The 23,870-nt window shown below is 47.7% G+C and overlaps 1 protein-coding gene across 4 annotated transcripts in view; it reads left to right on the top strand.

Moving 5' to 3' along the window:
- The window catches only part of LOC147898502 (histone deacetylase 19-like), a 29,748-nt gene extending 10,310 nt beyond the window's left edge, over positions 1-19,438 (top strand). For 2 of the 4 annotated variants that reach the window (XM_087378884.1, XM_087378885.1), the window contains exon 7: positions 18,671-19,438. In XM_087378884.1, the coding sequence (XP_087235010.1) occupies positions 18,671-19,321 (651 nt within the window). In that variant the 3' untranslated portion in view covers positions 19,322-19,438. The remainder of the gene's footprint in view (positions 1-18,670) is intronic. The other 2 variants (XM_087378886.1, XM_087378887.1) reach the window with 2 other exon arrangements.
- Positions 19,439-23,870: the final 4,432 nt, after the last annotated feature.

Genomic DNA, 23,870 nt, shown 5'->3' on the forward strand with positions numbered 1-23,870 from the left:
TCAGTCAGTCAGTATTCCGGCTCCTTTTTCGACCTCCACAGGACGCGCTCCTGCACCACACTAGCACCCACGCGACAGGGCCGAAGCGGGGGACAGCCCAGGCCGACCAACCCTGGCCGACCAGTTCCTGGCCGACCAGCCCTTGCTGGTCGGCCCAGTTGGCTGACCGACCAGCTGGTCGGTCTAGGCCAACTAGACCGACCATCTACCCTGGCCTTCCCTATATAAGGGCCCTCCCCCTCCTCATTTCACTCACCCACTCCAGCAGCTCCTCAGGGCTTCAGTTACTGCCTGCTCTTGGCCGTCCCTACCTGAGCCCCTTAGCTGCCCTGTTGGCTGCCCACGCTCCCTTTGCAGATCCCTCATCCTTGCCTGCTGCTGCCCCTCAGTTCAGTCCTCTTTCCTCCTTCTTCTCAGCCCGGTTCTACACCTCATCTTCCAACTTCTCTCATTGCCTTGAAGTGCCCGCCTTGCTGAGATTCAGGACAGCAATACTCTGCCCTTCTACAGCCCCTCTTGTGCTCTTCCAGCAGGCTGTACCTCAGGTTCTTTATTGCTGTTATTGAACAGTCTTTTACTCCTTTAAGAGAATTGTATCCATGTTTTACGGCTCCATTGAGGGCAGATATACAGCAGCTATTTCAGGCCTACTGGTGTCTCTCATGTTCTTGTATATTCGCTTTCCGCTCTATATGTTTTCATGGTATCAGAGCACCAGAATACTATGTGATCTTGGAGCTCCTGTATTGATGAAGTAGAAGGAGCTCGTCCTCGTCGGCAACTCTCTTTCCCGTTGACTACAGAGCTCTCTTCTTCCCCTATATATATATTTTTGCTGCCTTCCTCTCGTCGGCAGCCTTGTTCTAGATTTCGATCTGCTCACCAGCACCTATTCTCCTGGTTGGCTGTTCATTTCAGCCCCTGGTTGCTGTCCACTCCTTGGTTTCAGTCATGGCTGCTGAAACAAAGGATTCTGCTCCGGATCTTCGCGTTTCCCCTATGTCCAGCTTCTTTCAAGAGTCTGACAAGCCTGTACGCATCCCCACTCTTCCTACATTTCCAGATGCTCGGCAGTTAGATGGGACCAACTATTCCCTTTGGAAAATTCAGATGGCATCTGTATTGGAATCTTATGATCTTGCCGAGTTTGTTGATCCCGGGATCCCTCATCCGTCTCCTGAGGAGGATCCACAGGCTTCTCTTATCTGGGACAAATTGAATGCTCGTGTGCGCTCGTTCATCTTTCTCAATTGTCAACCAGGGGTTCTCAATCATATCAAGCACCTTACTTCTACACGTGCTATTTGGGAATTCCTGATGGCAAAGGGGGTAAACACTCCTCTCGTGTTCTTTATGTTCTGTCTCTCGGCTTTCATCTCCTTTCGGTTCATCAGATTTGTCAAAACAATATGAAGGTCGAGTTTGAAGCGACCTCTGTTACCATCCGCGATCGTGCTACAGGACAGCCGGTTTGGACCGGCCATTCTACCAATGGTATCTACAAGCTTGTCGCCCTTCCCTCCCTTACAGGCACCTCCCTTGGTGACCTTTGGCACTATCGGTTTGGTCATCTACACATTGATGCTCTCCATCGTGCATTCCATGACCAGCTTGTCCTCGGCCTCCCTAACGTCAGCACTCGCGAAGGTCTCTGTCCCTCTTGTATATTGGGCAAACAACATCGCGAGCTGTTCGCCCATCATGCCTCTCGCCGTGCCACCGTTCCGCTTGGCCTTGTTCACCTCGACCTATGTGGCCCTATGCAGGTTATGTCACTGGGGGGCGCCTCGTACTACATGCTCCTTGTTGATGACTTCAGTCGCTATTCTTGGATCTATTTTCTTTCCCACAAGGATCTGGCTTTCAGTCGTTTCCAGACCTGGCTGGCCCTGGTCGAGAAAGAATCCAACCACTTGCTCAAAATTCTTCGTGCTGATAAGGGTGGTGAGTTCACCTCTCTCGAGTTTGATCGGTTCTTGAGTAGTCATGGTGTCAAACGGGAATTTGCCAACACAGGTACCCCTTCTGATAATGGCGTGGTTGAACGTAAACATCGTACCGGCGTTGAAATGGCTCGGACAATGCTGACTCACAGTCAGCTCCCTCAGTTCCTCTGGGCTGAGGCCATGATGACAGCGATCCATACTCTTAACCGCTCTCCGACATCAGCGGTTCCAGGCATGACCCCTTATCAGGCTTACTATGGTTCTAAGCCCGATGTTTCTCATTTTCGAGTATTTGGCTGTGATGCTTATGTTCATATTCCTAAATCTGATCGTGGAAAGCTTGATCCTAAGTCCCACAAGCTCTTGTTCGTGGGCTACAACTCCGTCTCCACTGGATATTGCCTATATGATCCCTGCCGCCGCATAATCTCCGTGAGCAGGGATGTCCTTTTCGACGAGCAGGTCCTTCCGCCATCCTTCGACACTCCTCCTGTTCTTAGAGATCCGTCCGATGCCCCGGAGCCCTCTATCCCTCCACCTGCCTCGTCCCTCGTTACATCTCCTCCTATTCTGTCTCCTCCGCCTCCTTCTCCGGCTCCACCCTCGTCTGCTCCTCCCTTGGAACCCCGCTCGGTACGTGTTCCGCGATGGCTCATTGATACTCTCCGCTCCTCCGGTCTTGAGGATCCCTACTCCGAACCACACCCTAATGATGGGCCTCGTCGCTCTCATCGCCACCCCCCATCGTCCTCTTCTGATCCCCTCCATGTCAATTACGCCCTTATGTCTTGCATCCTCGCCACTCGCGAGCCAACTATGGCCCAGCCTCATTGGAAACAGGCTATGGAAGCGGAAATTCATGCTCTTCTTCGGAACCATACCTGGGTACTTGTTCCTCGTCCCTCTCACCGTTCCGTAATCGGTGTCCGGTGGATATTCAAAACAAAGTACGCCTCTGATGGTTCTGTCGACAAGTATAAAGCTCGGCTGGTGGCTAAAGGCTATGCTCAACGACCCGGCATCGACTATGGGGAGACCTTTGCACCTACCGCCCGGATGAGCACCATCCGAACGATCCTTGCTCTTGCGGCCCACCATCAGTGGCCCATTTTTCAAATGGACTTCAAATCTGCGTTTTTGAATGGCGATCTTCAAGAAGAGGTATATGTGGATCAGCCACCCGGCTTCATTGATTCTCGTTCTCCTTCCATGGTCTGTCGCCTTCGCAAGGCCCTCTACGGTCTCAAGCAAGCTCCTAGGGCCTGGAATCAGCGTATTGATACCTTCTTCTGCCGCCAAGGGCTTCATCGCTCTCTGCCTGATCCCAATCTTTATCTCTTTCATGAAGGACAGCTTCATACCTGGATGATCTGATTCTTATTGGGAGTCATACCAATCATATCCTTGCCATTAAAGTTGCTCTTCAAACTGAATTTGAGATGACGGATATGGGCCGCCTCCATTTTTTCTTGGGTCTCGAGATTTGGCAGACCAAGAGGGGGTATTTTGTCTCTCAGCAGCGCTATGTTCACGAGCTCCTCGAAACTTTCCACATGGCTGACTGTCGGCCCATCACTTCTCCCATGGATCCCAACTCTAAACTCTCTGCGTCTGGGTCCACTGCTTATCCTGATGCCTCCCTCTACCGCCAGCTTGTTGGTTCTCTTATCTGGCTACTTAACACTCGGCTGGATCTCGGCTTCTCTGTCGGCACCCTCAGTACCTTTATGCAAACCCCTTCGCTTTCTCATTGGCAGGCTGCTCGACGTCTCCTCCGCTATCTTCAGGGGACCTCTACTTTCGGGCTCCTATATACTGCCGGTGGCTCCTCTCCTTCCCCGCTCACTCTCCGAGGTTGGAGTGACTCTGATTGGGCTGGCGACCCCGATTCTCGCCGCTCTACCACGGGCTATGTTTTCTCCTTTGGCTCTGCGGCTATCTCCTGGTCCAGTAAACGACAACCCACGGTCGCCCTATCCTCCACCGAGGCTGAGTATCGTGCTATGTGTAGTGCCACCTGTGAGGCTGTGTGGCTTCGGCGCCTTCTTCTCGATTGTGGTTTTCAGCAACACGCTCCTACCACACTTTTTTGTGACAATCAAAGCTGTATCGCCCTTGCTCGCAATCAGGTTTTCCATGCTCGGACAAAGCACATCGAAATTCAGTACCACTACACTCGGGAGAAGGTTCTTGACGGTACCATTTTGCTCCTCTTCAGCACCACTACCGACAATGTCGCCGACATTTTCACCAAACCCGTTTCCTCTCCCCTTCTCCAGCGTCATGCCAGCTCTCTGGGTCTTGTGCCACACCCTGGAGCTGAGAGGGGGTGTTGAGATTGACATCTCCAGGTGTGTTGTCCTGAGTGAGGGCCTTTGATGTGGGTGTGCCCGCCCAGTGAGAGAGGTCTCAGTCAGTCAGTATTCCGGCTCCTTTTTCGACCTCCACAGGACGCGCTCTTGCACCACACCAGCACCCACGCGACAGGGCCGAAGCGGGGGACAGAGGGGGACAGCCCAGGCCGACCAACCCTGGCCGACCAGCCCGTGGCCGACCAGCTGGTCGGCCCAGTTGGCTGACCGACCAGCTGGTCGGTCTAGGCCAACTAGACCGACCATCTACCTTGGCCTTCCCTATATAAGGGCCCTCCCCCTCCTCATTTCACTCACCCACTCCAGCAGTTCCTCAGGGCTTCAGTTACTGCCTGCTCCTGGCCGTCCCTACCTGAGCCCCTTAGCTGCCCTGTTGGCTGCCCACGCTCCCTCTGCAGATCCCTCATCCTTGCCTGCTGCTGCCCCTCAGTTCAGTCCTCTTTCCTCCTTCTTCTCAGCCCGGTTCTACACCTCATCTTCCAACTTCTCTCCTTGCCTTGAAGTGCCCGCCTTGCTGAGATTCAGGACAGCAATACTCTGCCCTTCTACAGCCCCTCTTGTGCTCTTCCAGCAGGCTGTACCTCAGGTTCTTTATTGCTGTTATTGAACAGTCTTTTACTCCTTTAAGAGAATTGTATCCATGTTTTACGGCTCCATTGAGGGCAGATATACAGCAGCTATTTCAGGCCTACTGGTGTCTCTCATGTTCTTGTTATATTCGCTTTCCGCTCTATATGTTTTCATAAGGAGCTTTGCAAGGTGGAGTATTGCCCGGTAGGATTTCTATCCTATGATCTTCAGGTCGAGAACATGGTAGTCCAGGCGGTAAATCCTCTAAGAAAGAATCAGAAAACTGAGAAAGAAACTTTTAGTGTGTAGGCTTAGTGTTTGGCTGAGTAGCCGTTACTGTATTCACCAAAATTAGATATGTCTTCTCTCGTTTCCTAATTGCTCTTTTGGCTTTTGTGTGGTTGAGTAAAGGACTGATCTTAGGTTTCATTGAGCTTTTCAGACATATTTCTTGTCTGTCCTTCTCAATCCACATCTGATGTGAATCGTAATCTATCTTAGGATTGTATTGATGCCTCCATGGCATTCCTAAGATGATGTCCACTCCCTGTAGGGGTGCCAGTAGAAAGTCTCGTATATCCTGTAGGGTTTGATTGAGATTTCAAGATTCTTGACTTCTCTAGTGCAATTGTATTTTGTTTTGGTAAAAGTAGCTTTGACCTTATAGTTAGATGGGAAAGACTCTAGGTTTAGCTTTGCTAAGGTTCTTTCCGAAATGAAATCATGTGTACTACCATCGTCATGCAAAATAACAACCTCTTTGCTATTAATGAAACCTTTATCTTTATAAGAGCATGACAATTATACTTACCTCCCTCTTGCTTGGCTGCTTCGTCATCAATCATGTCCACTTTCGCTGTCGGGGTCTTCTTTCTTTCAAGACACTCAGTGGCTATGTGTCCCACCTTGTTGCATTTGAAACACCTTATTTCTTTCTGTGGAAAATTTCCATTGTTCGGCTTCGAAGAAGAATCTGTCTTCTGTGGAACAAAACCATTTTTAGATTTAAAGAAGGGCTTTTTATCAAATCTCTTTTTCTTATGGAAGGGTACATGCCGTTGAGAATCTTTCCCTTCTTTTGGGATCCCATTCTTCCTCTCACAATTCATTGCAAGAAAAATCGCAGAGCTCAGTGAGCGAGGATGAAACCTCCCTAAAGTCAAATTTTGCAGCTTGGAGCCCACCAAAGGCCATCCACCATCCACCAAAGACATCCTAGGCCCTTGATCTATCTGCCTTTCATCTCCATCTGAAGGCCAAGGCTGCCCTATTTCAAAATCAAGGTACCCATGTTAGTTGATTCGTTTCTATGGGATCCTTTGCCCATGGGCTATCATAGTAGGTTCACTTTCAATTAACTTTATCCATTTCTTACAAGGCCTTTTTGAGACCCCAAATCTTTCCTAATGATCATGCCTCGGGCGATCTACCACCGCAGCTTCTGCCTCATAGATCAGAGGACCATCGTATTGAGTTAGTACTAGACTCCACCCCTCCCAGTAAGTTTCCATATTGAATTTCTAAATCCATGTAGGGGGAGTTAGGACAATAGTTGACTCAGTTACTGCATGCTGGGTTTATCTGGCCATCTTCATTGCCATTTGCAGCTCCAAGCTTATTTGTTCAGAAAAAGGATAAGTCGGCACGATAATGTGTGGACTATAGGGCACTCAATAAGATCACGACCAGCAATAAATTTCCAATGCTCTGCATAGTACATCTTAGAGCGGTTGAATGGTGCACAATAGTTTTCCAAGATAGACCTTAAGAGTGGTTACCATTAGGTCCGAATCTTTGACGCTGACATTCCAACGACAACATTCAGGACAGAGTGAGCTCATTACGAGTTCGTAGTCATGCCATTTGGTCTTAAAAATGCGCCACCTACGCTCAATAAAATGATGTCACGAGTGTTCACTGAGCATATAGGATGGTGCCGATTCATCTTTTTAGATGATATCTTGATTTTTAGCTAGATCGGAGTAGCACGTAAAGGATGTACGCAGCCCTCCAACTTTTGCACGACAATCAGCTCTATCTCAATGCCAAAAAGAATGAGTTTGGGCTGACGGAAATATAGTATCTGGGCTATATCATCAGTGCAGGTGGCATCCTTTTGGACCCCGAAAAGGTTCAAGCCATCACAAGCTGGGCAGTCTCCACAATGGCTTAGGAGATTCGATCTTTTGTTGGGCTTTGCCAGGCAAACAATTCTCACATGCCTAGATTCTCCACCACTTCAACACCCTTAACAGTTCTATTAAAAGGAATCAAGACACGTCGGCAAAAGATTTGCGTCACTGGTGCAGCTTTGCAGACCTTCCATGATCTTACAGTGGTTGGCCATCACAGCTTCAGTTATGAAAATAGCATCTTGGGAGGATCCATTGTTGGTCATCACAGATGCAAGCAATGTGGCCATTGGGGAAGTTTTACAGTAGGGAGACAAGTCAGTGGCTTATTATAGCATAAAGTTGAATGATGCCAAAAAGAATTACTCGGTCTCTGACAGAGAACTACTCGGAGTTATTCAAGCAGTGAAGCACTAGAAGCCGTTTCTTTCTGGAGGACTTTCATACTCAAAACGGATCATCAAAGCTTGAAATGGCTTCAAACAATGCCAAGCTCACAGTGGAGTGATCGGGAGCTCTGATAGAGTCAAATATTTTAATAATTTGGGGGTATGATCGAATATGCCTCTGGAAAGATTGCCGACAATCTCAGTAGGAAAGCATCTATTCAGACAGTTCAGGGGGCCACTGTGCTCTAGATTCAAGGGGAAGACCTTGATAATATGAAGGCATAGTACATGGATTCACCTGAGTTTGGCACTCAGTATGAGCTAGCCACGACTCTTGCACCACGACGCACTCACAGATGGCCATTTAGGCATCAATAGCACATTGGAGAAACTAGAACGTGCTTTTATTGGCCAAAAATACAGAAGGATGTGTATAGTTATGTGTAGAGATGTCAAATCTGTCAAAAAGTTGAGGTGCCCTATCAGAAGGCAGCAGGTTTGCCTACACCCTTACCTATTCCAGAAGGTCCTTTTCAGCATATCATTATGAATTTCATCCCTTCCGGCATTTGCAGCTACACGAAATATTGAGTGTCTAACCGTTGTTGAACGATTTAGCAAGTTTTGTATGCTTATTCCTTTCAAGCAGACAGCTAGGGCAAAAGATGTAGCCCACTTATTTATGAGGTATTGATATCCTATTCGAGGTTTGCCATGGACCAATACAAACAGGGATTCAAAATTCACCTCATATTTCTGGAGGGCTTTGTTTGAAAATTTCGGCACCAAGCTCTAGATGTCTAGCACATTCCATCCGCAGACAGACGGGGAATAAGAGGCATATAATCAATTGGCATTTGATGTACTAAAATCTTATTGTCACGATGCACAATCAAAGTGGGAGCAATATCTAATGCTCGTACAGGCCTTCCTCAATAATAACTATTCATCGAGCATTGGTCGTACACCATATGAAGTAGCTTTCGATAGCAGGTTTTTATCACTCCTTTCCCGGATGATCTCCTTGTCTCTTGAAGCCAATAAGACTATAGAATACATGGAGAGATTTTAGAGACAGTTAAAGACCGCCTTGCTAAAGGGCAAGCAACGCACATGTGCCAAGCCAACAAGTCTCGTCGAGATGTTAATTTCAAAGAAGGAGATTGTCACGAGGGCGTGAATTTCAGATTGTAAGATATACTAGTGGATACCTTTAGCTTGCATGTGGGCAAGGCCATTGACCATATGTTGTTAGGTGTGCAAAGGCCCCTTAGGGATTAATGGCCTTGGGGGTGAATTTATTGTGGGGGCAAAGGGCCCTTAGGATTTAATGTTGGGCCATTGTTATGGTGTCGAGAGAGCCCCATAGCGGGGGCATGGGGGCAGAATGAAACGTAGGTGCCACGTGGCACCTTCTAAATCGCAAAGGCTACGTGCATGCAATTAGGAAGGTTGGAAGCATGTGGAAGAAATTGCGTGGGCGTCGATGGGGGGGAAGGAACCTTACGTATGGCGAATTGGCCACGGGTTGGGGGAAGATTGATGATCTCACATACGGGATCTTTGCCAGGGGTAGGACGTTGCGTTTTGGGCTGTGTTGGTCCGTTTAATGTCCATACGAGTGGCTGTTGAGATAGCTTGCTGGACCATGGGTTGTCCATACGGTGATTGGCCAACAGTGAAGGCTCATGGGCTGTCCGTACGGTGATTAGCCAACTGCAAAGAGGCTTGCGGGCTGATGAACTACATCCATAAAGAGCTAGGAGCTCTACCTGTATGTCGTCATTTGCAGGAGGGTAATCGTGGCTGGTCGCCAGGGGCTGACTTGACGTCGAGTATTGGCTTAGAGATCTTGGCTGCCCAAGGCGTCACATTTGGGACAACCTAGCTGGACATAAGCATTGCAAATTCGGCATTGAGAGCCTGGCTTGCCTCAAGTTGACACTAATTGATTTTGGGAGCTGGCTGAGCATTTCGAAGCTTGGCTGGACACATAGGGGTCTCACATGGGCAATTGGTTCTTCTGTTCAAAGCATCCTTTGATGCTGGCGGTGTATATGTGCCTTATTTCCCTGCTCTGAGGAGATAAGTGGCCTTGTGAGCAATAGTAGCTGTTGTGGAGGACTATGGCCAAATGTGGCTGCTAGAAATAGTTTCGGGCTGTGTGCCTACCATTAGACAGAAATAAATTCCTTCTGCCAGGGACTGGTCAAAGCAGAGTCCAGCATAGGATATGCTGGTGTGAGTAGTGAACAACAGGTGACTATGCTCGGGGCATTGATGTCTAATGGGTTGTGGAATGCATTGAAATCAAGAGAGATTGTATCCATTGTGTAACCCATCAGCACGGTCTTCCAAATAATAAAGAAATACCGCCAATTGTGTCTTTTTGAGCAGAAGCAATCAGCTCTGTAGTTCTTTGGTTAACCGTAGTTAACTCTCTTGGCCTAAGCAAAGTCTTTCTAACCGGGGTTAGGGTTAAAATTGTCCCACAAATCTGGAAGATTATTGTCAACTAGCCTCTTCTCATCATGCATTGACAGTTGGTCTACCAGGTCAGGTCTTTTAGTTTGTTTTCCAATGGCCATTACATTTTTGGCCCTCTCATATCCTAAGCCTGCCAAGCTATCTTTTAATGCCTAAAGTTTTTAGTGTTGTACTTGGTTTTCAATGTCTTTAGGCTTGGAGTTTTCAGATTCCTAACCAAAGGGAGAGTATGAGCCTGTTGGCAGTTCTCATCATAGTTCCTGAAATTCTCCCTTGGTCGTTTCTCTATCCCATCTATGATACCCCACATTCTGAGCTTTGCATGTATTCTCAAGCTTAATTTTTAAGATACCATAGTTGGTTCCTAGACGCCAAGGGGGACGATTGGATGGACATATTGGTGCCTGTGTATCTTGGTTGTTTGTCTATCCCATCTATGACACCCCACAACGTTTGAGCTTTGTGAATATTCTCAAGCTTAATTTTAAGATACCATAGTTGGTTCCTAGACTCCAAGGGGAAGATTGGATGGACATATTGGTGTCTGGGTATCTTGAAGACTCAAGAGTGTTCGTGACTTGGACCGTAGACTGTGCCACATATGCACAAGTAGGAGTGAGAGATTTGCCACATGGGCAGCGAACAGACTGCCACGTGGGCAGCAATCACTCGTCTTCCTTGGGCAGCCACATGGGCTGCTGTCCAGGCCCTGGGTACAGGTAACAGGCCCATACATGGGCAGGACTGGTACAGGACCAGCAGAAAGGCGTCTTCAAGGCAGCACCTGTACAGACCAAGAAGGGACCTGACAGGTCAGCAGAGTCTGAAATAGACCTGACAGGTCGGCAGATGGGAAGAACAGGTCTGCGGTGCCGCACACCAAGGTGGACCACTGCTAGGATGCCATGTGGCATAGTCATGCAGCGACAGCACAGGGTTAGACCTGGTCTGGGTCAGCTGGTTGGCTGACTGAGGCGGCCAGTCAGAGGGCTACCAAGCGCTATAAAATGCCCTATTGTGGGGGCAGTTGTCAGTTCAGTCAAGGTGCAGCCCTCAGCCAGTATTGGCTCTACAATGCACATACCTACTACTGTAGGAGGGGGAGCTCACCCTAGAGCAAGCTACTGAAGCCTACGGTGATCGAGGAAGGGTTTCTGCAGAGGCTTCAGCAAACAGAGATCATGTCGGTGCCAGACCTCAGTGTATGTTTGCTGCAGGTGTTGGTACGGTTTTGGAGCTTCTTGTGTGATGAGATCTATTTTGGATGTACATCTGTGTATTCTCTCTCTGAGTTTTGAAAGTGTTCTCTAGTCTATAAGTGAGATCACTGGGTGTTGTACTGTGTCAGTCATATCTTCCACATTGGATGTCTTGTGTTTTGTAATGAAGGTGGGAAATAGCAGGGAATGAGGTGGGAAATAGGTGGGGAAAAAGAAGGGAAATTGGTGGTAAGATAGGATTAAGAAGGGGGACTATATAAGTCAGCCCCTTTTTTATGTGACATCTAATCCTATCCACTCTCCGTTCTCCTTCTTGCTTCCTGCTGCCTACACTCACACTCTCTCTCTTCTTTCTCTCTATCTCTCTATCTCCTCATCCTTCTCTCTGCATGCCATGCACGTTGGGGGCAGTTGAGATAGAGGAGCATTTTCTTTGTGTCTGCCCAGCCTACTACGAGATTGGGGGACGCTACTACTGTCTCTACCTAGAGGGGAGTGGCTTTGGTCCTTTGTCACGATTGATCCATTTCCACGACCAAGTCTGTATTGGGCTTTATCTGATGGAGATGTGGCGACACAGGGAGGCACTTCTACGATAGATCAGAGAGCAGCAGGGGATGGTCAGACCACTACAAGACATAGAGGGTGACCGGGCACAGCGGCATGTCACAGACTTCTATACATTTGAGTCATCCCCCGGACATAGTGGAGTGGAGGAAGAGCTAGCCGATATGAGAGCAGTCTAGATGAGCAGCCGGCACAGTACCACTGAGAGAGGTGTGCAGAGGCCACATGTGCGACAGAGAGCCCCCAAAGTACACTCTATTGAGGTCTAACCTATCACAGCTTTCCTCAAGGGAGACCGACAGAGACGAGGGGTCACTCTAGACATAGCCCAGAGAGTCCAGAGAGCGAGGAGACTGCGTCCCCCACCACAGCGCGACAGCTCCGACAGACGCAGATATGAGACATTTTTGCAGCCCACCAAAGAGCCATCACTGTACCAGGCTTCGGTTTCATCCCAGCGCGTGGATAGATTGATTGATATGATTATGATTATGATTATGATTATGATTCTGTTAGCATAGACTAGTACTCAATAGTACTCAGCAAGGGTCCTAGCGTACCATTTGCTTCAGCCCATTGAGGGTTGTATGAGTTCGCTTTTCTGTGCACTTTGTCCCATAGGCCCGCGAGGTCTCCTGTGGATGTTAATATATCTTTCTTTCTTTCTTTCTCTTCCTCTCTCCTTCCCCTTCTCCTCTCTTCTCCTCCCTTCCTTCTGTTATTCTCTCCCCATCTCCAAATCTGCCCCTTCCCCCTTCTCTACATTGGTATCAGAGCTCCGATCTCTGGCACATTCACTTCCCCCTTCATCCTTCATTCCAAATTCTAGTCGATACCTCTCAGGCAGGATAGAGTTTTGTGCTGGTAGCAACAAGTGCAATGCACATGCCAGTGGCGCACAAGGTATGACCGTGTAACACCAAGCATGCGATTGACGAATCAGGCCAGCAAGCATTTGATGCTAGCATCGCCAAGCGCTTTTGCCTCGCCTCTGGAATTCCCGATAGCAACACCAGAAATGTCTTGCATTTCGGAGAGCTCCTCCTCAGTTAGGGTATTCCGGATTGTACCCTAACGGATCTGCCCTTCGTGGCCTGCACCTAACGACGCTCTTGCATTGCTCAGCTTCAGAGCACGCCAACAATACCGTGTAGGTCTCGCCAATCGTTGTCCCTGCTTCCTTTGCAGGCTGCCATCATCCCCGTCATTGTCGACCTCTATTACCGTCACCCGTCCATCCTCTCTGCCGGTCATCGTTGACCTCCGTTACCATCACCCGTCCATCCTATTTGCCCTTCCGCTCCCGTGCGTCTCTCGATTGCTGCGCATCCTGATTGCGCCTCTCTCCGCCCGTTTGCACCATCTCTGCGTTGCCGTCTGTGCCAGTGCGTCGCCTACTGTGCAAACCTTAGCCTCCACCTCCACTGGTACACAATGGGTCCGCCACAGCTAGTCACTATGACATGAGTACATGGCAATATGGGGCAAATACCTATCCTCACGAGGGGTAGGCATACCCACAACACATGCCCTTACTCATCCACCCTAGTCTCTCACTGGATGGGCACACCCACAAGTAAGGCTCTCTCTCTCTCTAGGGGATACAGGAGATGTTGACCTCTAGCACCCCTTCTCAGCTCTTAGATGGAATAGAGACGCGAGGGAGTTGGATGTGTCGCTGAAAAAATTGGAGGAATCCATCGTGTGATATCCCATCGCCAAAGACCGTCACATGTATTGTCGAAGAAGCCTCCTCTTGGCGCAAATTGCCTTTGCATGATCACAGGAAACCTAGAACTATTGCTCCCAGGCCACAAGTGCTATGTATACTCCTTTGGTCTGGTAATGGTACATTGGGTCATCTGGTACAACAATCCAACTACTGGTCCGAAGGTACTGGAACAATATCCAACTGATACTACCACCGGTGCAAGGTCTGCTTCCACGCATGGGCACCTGTATCACAGAGCTAGATAGCCCGCTCTGAAGCCCCCTCTCAAGTCCAAACTGGTACATTGTCGCCAGATCAATGAACTTTAGGGATCTAATGATAACGGGCATATAGCAGCTCACAAGGATCAATCAGCTGTGTCTGGATTCCCGAATTGGCAATCTGCCGACCCATCCGGATCTCTAGCAGCATCAGACAATAGCTGCAGCAGAGACCCCCTCTGGATCTACTAGGTCGTGACGTCCAAAAAAAAAAAAAAAACTGGTAACATACACCCCTTGAGCTAGTAGGAACAACTCCCTCGTGGCTCGAGGTCCTACTTGAAAGCCTGCCTCGATTAATGAGTCCCTTCCCCTTTCACTTGATTGACAGTTCCCGTCGCCACAAACAAGCAAGCAATCCTCCATCTGGATCCGTAAAGCTTGTTAGCAGCGCCTACTCCGTGCTTCTAGAAGGCTGGAGTATACGTCGTCGCAGCAGTAACACTATTGGCCAATTGGTTACTGGGTCCCTCAACGTACTTTTGGGGACATTGCCACCAATAATGACCATTCTGGCCACATCGGTTACATGTACAGGATGCCTTTAGTGCTTCTCGTTCCTCAGTTGTCAACTGCTTTCCGCCTTGTTGCTCAAGCCTCAGGCTGACTCTCATAGGTACGATCGACAAAGCGCTCCTCCTGGTCAATCACCATTGGGACCAATTCCTCCCAGGTCAACTCATTCATCCTATCACTGGTGATCAAGGACAAATAGAAGGCCCCATACTGAGAGGATAACTGGGATAGTAGAGTCATGGCCATGTCCTTGGATGATGTCTGCTTCCCTACCTGGAGGATCTCTTGCTGAAGTTCCTGTAACTTGTTGATGTGGTCCTGCTTGCTAAAGTCCTATAACTTGTTGATGTGGTCCCGCATTGATGAAGACGTCTTGGGATCCAACAACCGCATTTGGACGTCCAAGGAAACCCTCTTCATGGGAGAGGTTCGCTTATACATGGATGCCAAATGCTTCCATATACTCTTGGCCACTGTCATGTGCTTCACGTGATTAATCACTTGAGGAGTTTAGTTAAGGAAAATGAATGATCTTACCCTTGCATTGACACTGTCCCAGTTGATGAGATAGGGTCTCGGCCTCCTTCTGCGCTAGGATGCCAAGTCCTTCGCAAGGGGATCTGGTCTAGCAACACCTACCAAGATGAAATCATCCAGGTCGTATGAGTGTAACACAGACTCCATCACTCCATCATCACCCGCCAAACACCATGATTGCGCCCATCCAACTGCCAGTCAACCGGGAACGTGGGCAACACTGTCTTTCCCATCTCTTCTAGGGTAGCCATGTGGAAAAAACATGAGAGAATACGGAGAGTGGATGGGAAGAATACTGAGATACAGACAAGGCCTGCATAGATCTATACAAGGAGGGAGGGGATGGGGTGGAAAAAGAAGAGGTTTCTGGCCGAAAACAGCAGCCTCTGTACCCCCCCTCTTGACCTAAACAGCCCGGGTCTCCCTCGCAAATACTCCATGCAGGATCTGCCCTGAAAATGCACAGCTTGCTGGCTCTACGACCTCTCCATGCCTCTTGGATCCTGAGTCAATCTGTGCTCTGATACCATGTCAGAGTGCGCAGTCGAATGGACATACACAGTGGGTGAGAGAGAGCACTCAGCAAAGAAATGCACACAGGGAGAAAGAGGGAGAGAGACTGCACAAGGAATCTCCTGGAAAATCCCTCTATATCACCGGGCAAAAAACCACACAAGAAGATGGATAATGAGGGGAGGGGGAAGGCACATATATAGCCCCTAGCCCCCCTAGTCGGCCAGTCTGCTAGTGCAGCGACCAGCTGCTCATAATGGGCCAACCCCACTGCTGTTGGGCCGACCCACCTCTAGGGCTGCCTACAGCCCTATAAGAGGGACTGGTACCAGCCCTACTGCAGATCTGGGATTTGACTCCCTTTGCCCAAGCACGTGCCACATAGGAGGCTGCCTTGCAGCCATCTGGAGGCTGCCAAGTGGCTGACCAGCATGTCGGACCAGCACAACAAGAAAAGCTTCTGCTGGGGCCTACACAACTGCCCACAGAGCTGCCTGCAAGGCCACCTCCACTGGTACACAAAGGGCGCCTCCACAGCCAGCCACTATGGCATGAGTATGGGCCAATATGGGGCGAATACCTATCCTCATGGGGCACTGGCACACCCGCAGCAGAGGTCCTCACGCATCTACCCTAGCATTTCATTGGGCTGGCACGCCGACAAGCAAGGCCCTCTCTCTCTAGGTGACATCAGGAGATGTTGACCTCTAGCAGAGACTACACCACATCCTTACCCGTGGGCTTGGGGTCTGGACCGAGTCGGTTCGGGGGAGGGGGGGGGGCAGGAGGTGGAACAAGCGTTTGGAACTGTTGCGGAGGGAAGAGAAGAGAGGGAAGCAGAGAGGGAGAGTGATTGCAGCGGGGGGAGGGGGGATGAGAGGGAGGGGGCTGGTGGTTGTCGAAGCGACGAGACCTCTGAAGTCCTGCTGCTATGCAGATGACTTGGTGCTCTGGATCCCTATCGGGTGGTGTCTTTCGGAACATCAAAGAAGGCCTCATCCTCTGGAGTCTAGGGACGGCCTACTGGGGTGTTCTCTACTTGCTTCCGCTGGAACTGGGAAGCTGCCTCTCACTTTTCCCTCCCACGCTCGCGGAGTCTAGCATGCCGCTGCAGTTTTTCAAAGCCTTCTTGTGAGGCTTCTTGCGCTCAACTCTGGTCCGAGTCCCCTTAGAAGGCTCTACCTAAGGTGTCTAGGACTCCATCTGCTGTCCGGCTGCACACTATGCTCTCTCTAGGAGTGCTGTCCTCTGCTCCTGGCAAGCCTGAGGAGGTGCCCTGTCCATACCCCTTTGACAGTCCTGTCCCATGTGTCCCATCTATTTGCACTGTAGACACGGACCTAGTAGACCCAAGCTCTCGATGCGCTGTTTGAACCCTCCTCCGTCGAGAGTCTCAAGAAGGATCTCCTTTGGTATAGTGTCTGGGCATCAACTATCAACCTGAGACAAGGAACTTAGTCATCTGCTGCCACCGACGTCGTTGTCTGGGACAGAGACTGAAATCACTGTGCCAAAAGCTCTCCCCCAATGGACTGAAGGATAGTCCAATACTCCTTTGGGAGCCTCGGAAAGTGGGTCGAATCCAGGTTGTCACATGTGAAGTCGTGGTACCACGGGATAGAGTATACTAGATGCGGGCCGAGGAAATGGGGGCTCCGCTCCACTAGGGCCAGGATGGTGTTGGGGGAGCTCAATTGGAGGAGGAAGGATGTGATCACCCTCTAGTGTTAGGGTTGCCTGAATCCAACCATGCACATGACTCCTCGTGGACGTGAGTCGAGGATACTGCCATTTGACCTCCCCGTCCACAATTGCTCTGTCCTAGAGTGACTTGACTGCTTTCTTCACCTACTACTTGTCTTCTGGGAATGGAGCTTGGTGAGTTGAGGATACTGCCATTTGACCTCCTCTTGCCAGACCAAGGGTCGCCGCTAATATTTGATCCTCAGAAAGAACAAGCACAAACACTGCGCTGCCAAAAAGGGAAAAAGGGAGGCGGAAAAAGGGGAAAAATGAGGGAAAAGAGGACCTCAATCCTCACAAAAGGATGGCTGGAACGGCCAGCACAGCGAGAGAGAGCTCACCCCCAAGGAAGGAGACATGAGCTTACGACAAAAACTGCCAAACAATCTCACAAGGAACAGCCAGGCTGAGGGAAGCTCGGGGCTAAAAGGGGCTGCTCTCTAAACACAGAGAGCAAAAGCTCCAAGAGAGCCCAAATAAGCTTCTCGCACACCTTGGAACCAAGAGAGAGCGGAGAAGAGCTTTAAAGGGAAGGTCCCTCAAAGAGATGATCCAAGAGAGCTCCAAATAAGCAACGCTGGCCACCAAGAGGCTGCCCAGGGCCAATGAACAGACCTTGGGCCAAGAGAAAGCCAGAAAACAGCCGCAAGCAGGCCTAAGAGCTGTATAGGTAGCGATGGAGTCAAAACTCTTCAAGACTCCGCGAACTCCAAAGGGCCAACAGTGTGAACTGCTAACCCCCCTCTGGAACTTTGAATTGCTTTAGTGGGCTGCAAAAGTAGTTTCCTTACCGCTTCATTATCTGGCAAATTACTGGTAGTCTTCCTTCTCTGTAGCCATCCAAACCCCTTTATATACCTATCTTTGTCTGTTGTAGGTGCCATATGCCCAAAACAAAGTTTGCTTGAGTTTTAAAATTATGCTACATATTTTCTGTGTAGCGTTTTCTAAAATCTTTAAAAAAATATACATTCCCTTAGTTTCCTTACCGCTTCATTAGTTGGCAGATTACTGGTAGCCTTCTCTGTAGTCATCCAAACCCATCTATATACCTATCTTTGTCTGTTGTAGGTGCCATATGCCTAAAACAAAGTCTGCTTGAGTCCACCTTGAATTTTTTAAATTATAGCTTCTACTCCTGAAGTCAAAACTCTGCTGGGGTGAGCAATCACCAGCTTCTCTATCAAAAACTTCTTCTGAACTTCTGAATACAGGTTCCTTTAGCCAAACCTCATATCCTATGCTGGGTGCTACTAAGTACATGCTATTCCTCTGATGTTTTGTATGTTGATCACTCTATAGGAGCATGGGTCGAGTCCCTCAAGCTCCACCTTTCTGGGAGTGTACACCTAACCATTTCAGTGTTTCTCCATTTGCTAGCTAAGAGCTTCTATTATGAGTTTACTGGATCCGCCACTTAAAGGGCTCCCCTTACAACATGGAACTGCCCTCTTCCTAGTTCCTCTCAGCAAGTAGCGTGCGTTTATTGTCTTTGATAGAAGGCTAGTTTCTCTTTTGGATTCTCCCAGACCTTGGTTGTAGTGTTATGATGTATGAGTTTCCTCTGTGTGTGTGTATGTGTGTGTGTGTTTTTGTGTGTGTGTGTGTGTGTGTGTGTGTGAGAGAGAGAGAGAGAGAGAGAGAGAGAGCAAATTGCTAGTTGCTGTTTTGGCTTCTTTGGTGCAGCCCTTGGATATGGACACAACAGCAGCAGATGGCTCAGAAAAGTCTCCTGATGAGGAGGTAAGGGAAAATGCATCTGGTCCAATGTATACTACATGTGTCTCAGCAACTGAGAATTCTCAAGGCCTGGTTTCTGGTTCGACAGCTTCCACAGTTTTGACCGCAGCGCTCGCCAGGGATTCTTTACTTGGGATCAACATGCAGGAGGAAAAGCAATTATCAGGAAAAGATGTCAATACTCCAACTGCAGGAAGCAGCACAGGAGTTTCCATGCTGAATGTTTCAGTTGCTGTGGGGAGCCTTATTGCACCATCTGCTTCTCCAGGGCATACGGTGGGGAGTTCCAGGCCTGTCTTTTCAGGTCTGCTTCCCAGTGCTGTATCAAGCTTGAATAACTCAGTTGGGCTAAATATGGGCTCACTTCCACCTCCAATTCCACCTACATCTTATACTGCTGGATTGTTGCCTCGGCCCTCTGGATGGCATGGTGCAACAAACACTTCACAATTTTCTTCCCTTTTTTCCGGAGTTACAAGGTATTCTGGAGCTTCAGGAGTGTCCATAGGTTCTACAGAAATTGTTAGAAATGTATCATCTATAGACGGCTCTTCTGCTCAGTCAAATACTCTACAAAATGCACCTCCTACCCCGTAAGTGCAGGGTGGAGAACACTTTCCTTTGTCTTGTGATTTGAGAGCTCTGTTCAGAAAGAATGTGCACCCTGTGACTGTCTGCTAATTGAGATGCTTCTCATGTTTTCCGTTACATTGGCTAGTCTCCATTTCTCTAGTAAATGAAATTCTTGCTTTCAAACCCTCTAAGATGCTAGTCAAGGTTTGTTTAAAAACCTGAGTGCAATTACATGAAAATTACTATAACGAGAGTTTTTCCTTAACTGGATGCAATTATATAAAAATCATTATAACACATTTGTGTTGAAAAATTACTTTTACCCTACTATTCATACCAATTGCCTTATGCTTCTTACCTCTAGAGCAGAGGGTACACTATCATTATTATCACAATTGTCAATGCAAGGTTTTTCTACTTATTCCGGCTTGGAATTCTAAGGTAGATGTTTATCCCTTCTGATTTATCGAGCTATATTGTTAAAGCTAACAAGTTCATGTGCATTTCCTTGGGGGATGTATGAGAGGGCCTTTTGCTACAGATGTGTGGTAAAAGTATTGAATGCTTCCACCAAATTTGTTTGCATTCGTTCACACCCAGCCTTGCCCATCCATGTCTGTCTGTACACCCACACATACTTGTGTGAGTCATGAAGATGGACACAAACCCACGCACCACAAATGTGCACATATGCATATGCACATGTATGAACATGCATCCACATGCACAATACCCACCTAGCCCCTAGAGATAGCCACAACCGTAAGTGGGTCTACACATCCACACGCCTACACCCATTTGCGCACACACAAGGATGTGTGTGCTCATACATAGAGAGAAGAATACATTGTGTGTCACAACACACAGCTAGCATTATAGAAGACATGAATTGAATCCACGATATCTTTGACCAAGTTGCTTTTTGAGGTCCTAGGAGGCATAATAATAGCTTATCTTGTGCTTTATATGAGGGGTAGATTCTTTATATCCAAATAAAAAGACAACATTGCAAATATTGAACTTATATTTACACATTCAAAAGTACATGTGTAAGTACCTATCTATTGTTGTCTCTCTAGTAGCAAAGAAATTCTCCTATTCACTCTCTCCTATTCAAAAATTCATAGCTACTAGTCTACTTATGATTCACCCAGATCAATTCCAATGCATTCCTAAATTTCTCAAGAAAATTCATGCACCTCTCGTGCTTCTCTCTTGCTCCTTGGCTTTGCCTCTCTCGCTCCCTCATTTCACATTCTTCTGCACGCTTGCTCATTCTCTACTTAAACTAAGACGTTTTTTAAATTAATGCCTCCCTTCCACCCTCTTCTCCATCTTTCGCACTCTTCTCCATCTCTTTCACTGCTTGCCCTCTTCTCTATATGTCGTCCCTTTTGCATCTCTAGCATTGGCCCTTCCTACTCCATTCCTCGCCTTGTCTCTACCTCCTCTCTGCCTGCCTCTCTTCTCCTCTCATCTTTCTCAACTCCCCCTCTTTCCTCACCTCTCCCTTCCCTTTGCCTGCCTCCCCTCTCCCTCCTTTCCTCACACTGCACCCTTGGGGATTGCCCTCTCCTGTGCTTTATACTCGCGTGAGGCGGTGGAGAAGGATCTAGAACGCAGTGGAGAAGGATCTAGAACAAAGGATTTAGAATTTCCAAGTGCAGGTGCAAGTTCTAAAGGAAAATTGGATCAATTGATAGTTTCTCAGCAAGAGTGATTTTTTGATATATTCAATTATAAGGATCTTCTGTAGCTTAAGTGGTGTTTGGCTAAGGTGCCTTTTCATAGTGGTGTTACAATGGTTCCGTTATCTGAACTTAGCAAGAGCTTCAAATGTCCAAGGAGTCTCTTTCAATCATAAAATTCAATAGAAAGATTTCTTTTGTATTTATTGGCTAGATAGAAAAAGACATAAAGGGATGTAACTAGATAATATAGGATCCTGACAAGACCAACTTCGGAGTGTTTCCTTACAAGCTTCACAAATAAGAGTAATAAGAAAAAATATGAGTTTTTGTGAGCTTCCTTTTTGTGGAATTTTTGTGAAACTGCAAGAAGTACTACCAGGCCACTTTTCCTATGCTGGTCACTATAGGTGATACATAAATTGAAATAAAGAAACAATAAACCTCATAGAGGCAGGCCTAAAAATCAGAATAGTATGTGCATGTGTGAGACTAGGTTTAAAAAATGGAGAAAATGGAAAGTATCTACTAGGTAAGTTTCTAGTTGTACGAGCTAATATTGGCTTAGGGACTGTCATAGAAGTTGAAGATAAAGATCCTATTCTCCTTCAAGATTTGGATAAGTCTAAAAGCCTTTTTGATAGAGCCTTTTTTAAAGAAGTCATTTAGGAAGCATTTTATGCCTTTCAATTGATGTCTAAAAGTCCTTTTGACAAATTGAAAGGCACTAGAACACTTTCTTGACCAAATCTTGCTAAAGGAGGATTGAAAGAGAAGAAATCTTGTTATGGCTCATGGCACATAAGGCTACATGGATAGGTTGCAAGAAACAACAATAGGCAAAGGCCCTCCCACCTACCAACATTGTCATAGGGCCCTTGGGGGGGGAGAGAGAGAGAGAGAGAGAGAGAGAGAGAGAGAGAGATTAATGTCCACGGAAGACCTCCCGGGCCTATGGGACAGAGTGATACAGCATCATAAAAAAAGAAACTCATACATGCCACCAAGGGTTGATGCAAAAGGGCGCGCTAGGGCCCTTTGCTGAAAACTAAGCTAAACAGAATTCCTAGCTCAGACTCAGAACTCAAGCTCAAATTCTCCAACTGAGCTGAAGCTTAAGCTGGGGCCCGGTATCAAGATCCGTCGTCTGGTATCAGAGCGTCCCTCTTGTGGTGAAGATGTCGTGGATCTGTATCTATTGAGTAGTCTCGCGTGGTAGCGGTGGACGCGATCATCTCGATTTGAGGACCTGACGGGCTCGACTCCAGCAACCAACACCAATTGACAACGAACTCTAGCCAACTGACTATCTGCGTAACAACCTCCAGCCGACCGACTATCATCAAACACATGCAAGCAAGGAAGCCCGTCACCAATGAATGGCATAGCTCTACAGTCTTCATGCACAATGAGCTCCTCCACAAAAATGGGTACATACCACAAAGCTTCCAACAAAGACCTGCAAATGAGCTTGTCCATCACGGTAACCTCCACGCCACAAACCTCACAGGGGAGAAAAGAAGGCTACGGTGCCTTTGATGGATCACAGAGATGGAATCTTTCTAGATTTTTTAGTATCTTTGTCGAATTCTAGAGTGACGTGTGGCACGGTCAACATTAGACACGTGATATAGCCTTATCCCAAGGTCACCACACAAGAGGGGGTAGTGAAAGAGTTGCCATGCGGCAACCATATCTAGTTTGTCATGTCACCTAGGTTATCCTTCTTGCCCATAGTTGGGGTCCTTTTAACAATCCACCGTGTGGCACCAGTCCTATATGTTAGGTCAGCAGGCCCATCCATCTCACACATCACCGCGACACGTGTCTTATCTGCTGCCACGTTAGCAGACCCCACCAAGGTACCACATCATCACCAACAGCCACATGGTACCTGACTACCACATCCACATCCATGTCACCCTATCCAATCTTCAGGCCATGTTAGCATTGGTTGCCACGTATGCAGTGATTGCCACATGTTGCATGTGTACATAGGTGACACATCATCACTACTTTACAGACACACCTCTTGCTAAGCACATGCTCTGCATGTCACTTTGAGTGCCACATCATCATTTTGCACCCTTTTTGCCCCTCCACCTAGATCAAGCCGTATCTCTTGATCGAGGAAGAATTTGAGGGCGCTCCAAAATGGAAAAATGCTCAATTTTTTGTGCTCTACGCGCTCATCACATCATGTGAACATTTTGGTCAAATATCACACATTTTTAAGCCTCAAAGATAGATCCACTTCTTGCATGCACATCAACCACTATATTGATGCATCTAACCTAGCACCTAAAACAAACAAAGAAAAGAAATTATTTGCTATTTTTTTCACCACTCGATGGTTGGTCTAAATCTAGATCATAGTACATTAGATCGTCCATAGTGGATAGAACTCCAAAGCACTCAATCAAAGCCATGCCCAAAAATTCCCAAATAGTACCTACTCGGAGTCAGTCTCTACATTTCCTGAAACCTGATGTTCCATAGTACAATGAGAAAACTTCAGAATTTTCAGAGGCATGAGCCGATTGATCATAGGGTAGATTGCACGTGATTTGATTTTACACACACATGCCATCATTGTAAAGCCTATTTAGCTATTTTTCGGCCTTGTACACATCATTTCAGCCTCGGAAAGCCTCTTGGCTATTCCCGGCATCATTTTCCTTGAATAGATTGGATATATATTGAAGTTATACCTTCATTGATAGTTCATATTTCACTTGATATAGTTAGTGTGTTGCAATTGATTTAAACAGTGATTTTCATAGTAGATTGAGTACATTTTCTTGCACCATGTCTACCACTAGCAACCTCAATTTGGAGGCATCTTCTACACTAGACAACTCCAATTACAGCACATGGAAATACCA

Source organism: Dipteris shenzhenensis, chromosome 9 (assembly GCF_047967505.1).
Source record: "Dipteris shenzhenensis isolate YYH24624 ecotype China chromosome 9, Dip_SZ_1.0, whole genome shotgun sequence".
Taxonomy (NCBI): domain Eukaryota; kingdom Viridiplantae; phylum Streptophyta; class Polypodiopsida; order Gleicheniales; family Dipteridaceae; genus Dipteris; species Dipteris shenzhenensis.